At 41.6% G+C, this 1,158-nt stretch overlaps 1 protein-coding gene across 1 annotated transcript; it reads right to left on the bottom strand.

The window, feature by feature from the left end:
* Positions 1–13: 13 nt before the first annotated feature.
* LOC103522453 lies at positions 14–397 on the bottom strand (the record flags this gene model as incomplete). The annotated part of the gene is given in 1 exon segment (XM_008487556.3): positions 14–397. A coding segment is annotated over 1 exon segment (274 nt), but the record flags the coding sequence as incomplete, so codon positions are not given.
* Positions 398–1,158: the final 761 nt, after the last annotated feature.

Below are 1,158 nucleotides of genomic sequence, written 5' to 3'. Positions count from 1 at the left end.
AAAGTCTAACAGATCGCAGCAGTGGTACCGAGAAGTTCATGTATCATATGTGATACGGTATGAACTTAAGGGTTAATCTTTGGTTATATTGCGAGCATTTATGACGTCACAATTATGCGCTGATCACTGTATACTCCTCATGTGTGACGTCACCACTTGATCTTTCACATCCATAATGGTTTCCCGCAGGCATTTCAACGCCTCCTTTGCCTCAATAGCCAGCATGCCTTCTGGAGTCTTAGCAGGTTCGTAGAACAGCAACGCTAAGGCTTCTTTCAGGAGGGCTTCGGCCTCTTCCAGTTTGGATAGGAATTGGTTGTGGTCCATGTTGCCACATTGGATTTCCTTGTTGGCCAGAAGTACCACTGGGAGGTGAAGCGTGTAGAGGGTGATTCCTGGGGAATAAAGAGGAAATAAAGGGGAATAGGTTGAATTGCCGTGAAACATAGGTTAAGGTTGAAGGCAGCCAGTAGCGATAGCAAGCGTTGATTGCTTCAGTTCCCCAAGGACGCTCTTGATCCGGGCTGCGGATTTCAAAGCTGTTCACATCCAGAATTCCGCAAACCTTCTGGGCGAGCTCCTCTTCTTCTTCGTCCTTGCTGATGAGGCCGACATTTTGTAAACCCTGTGGACACAAATCGATCAGGAGATCAAACATAGAGTTAACATAAGAAGAGATGAATAGCGTATCTATCTTAGGTTTTTAGCTTGGTAAGCTGGTACCTATATGAATTAATATGAAATTCATTCTACTCTTTTATCGTCGTTCTGGTCTAATATTCCAAAAATACCAAACTCAGTGGTGCAGTGGTTAATGCGTTGGACTTTGGATCTGGAGGTTGGTGGGTCGAGTCCAAGTCGTCATAAAATTTATCTCGGCGTAACAATTGGGGAACAATATTGGTAACAAGCATTCAAGTATGCTTAACACAATTAAAAATTCCTCCTGTTAAAAAAATATACGAATTTCGCGTATCTATCTTTGATTTCGTCCTTGCTGATGAGGCCGACATTTTGTAAACCCTGTGGACACAAATCGATCAGGAGATCAAACATAGAGTTAACATAAGAAGAGCGTATCTATCTTAGGATTTTAGCTTGGTAAGTTGATACCTATATGAATTAAATGAAATTAATTCTATTCTTTTATTGTCTTTT

Source organism: Diaphorina citri, unplaced genomic scaffold (assembly GCF_000475195.1).
Source record: "Diaphorina citri unplaced genomic scaffold, Diaci psyllid genome assembly version 1.1 scaffold8600, whole genome shotgun sequence".
Classification (NCBI taxonomy): domain Eukaryota; kingdom Metazoa; phylum Arthropoda; class Insecta; order Hemiptera; family Psyllidae; genus Diaphorina; species Diaphorina citri.
This window is presented reverse-complemented; position numbering and strand designations above follow the sequence as displayed.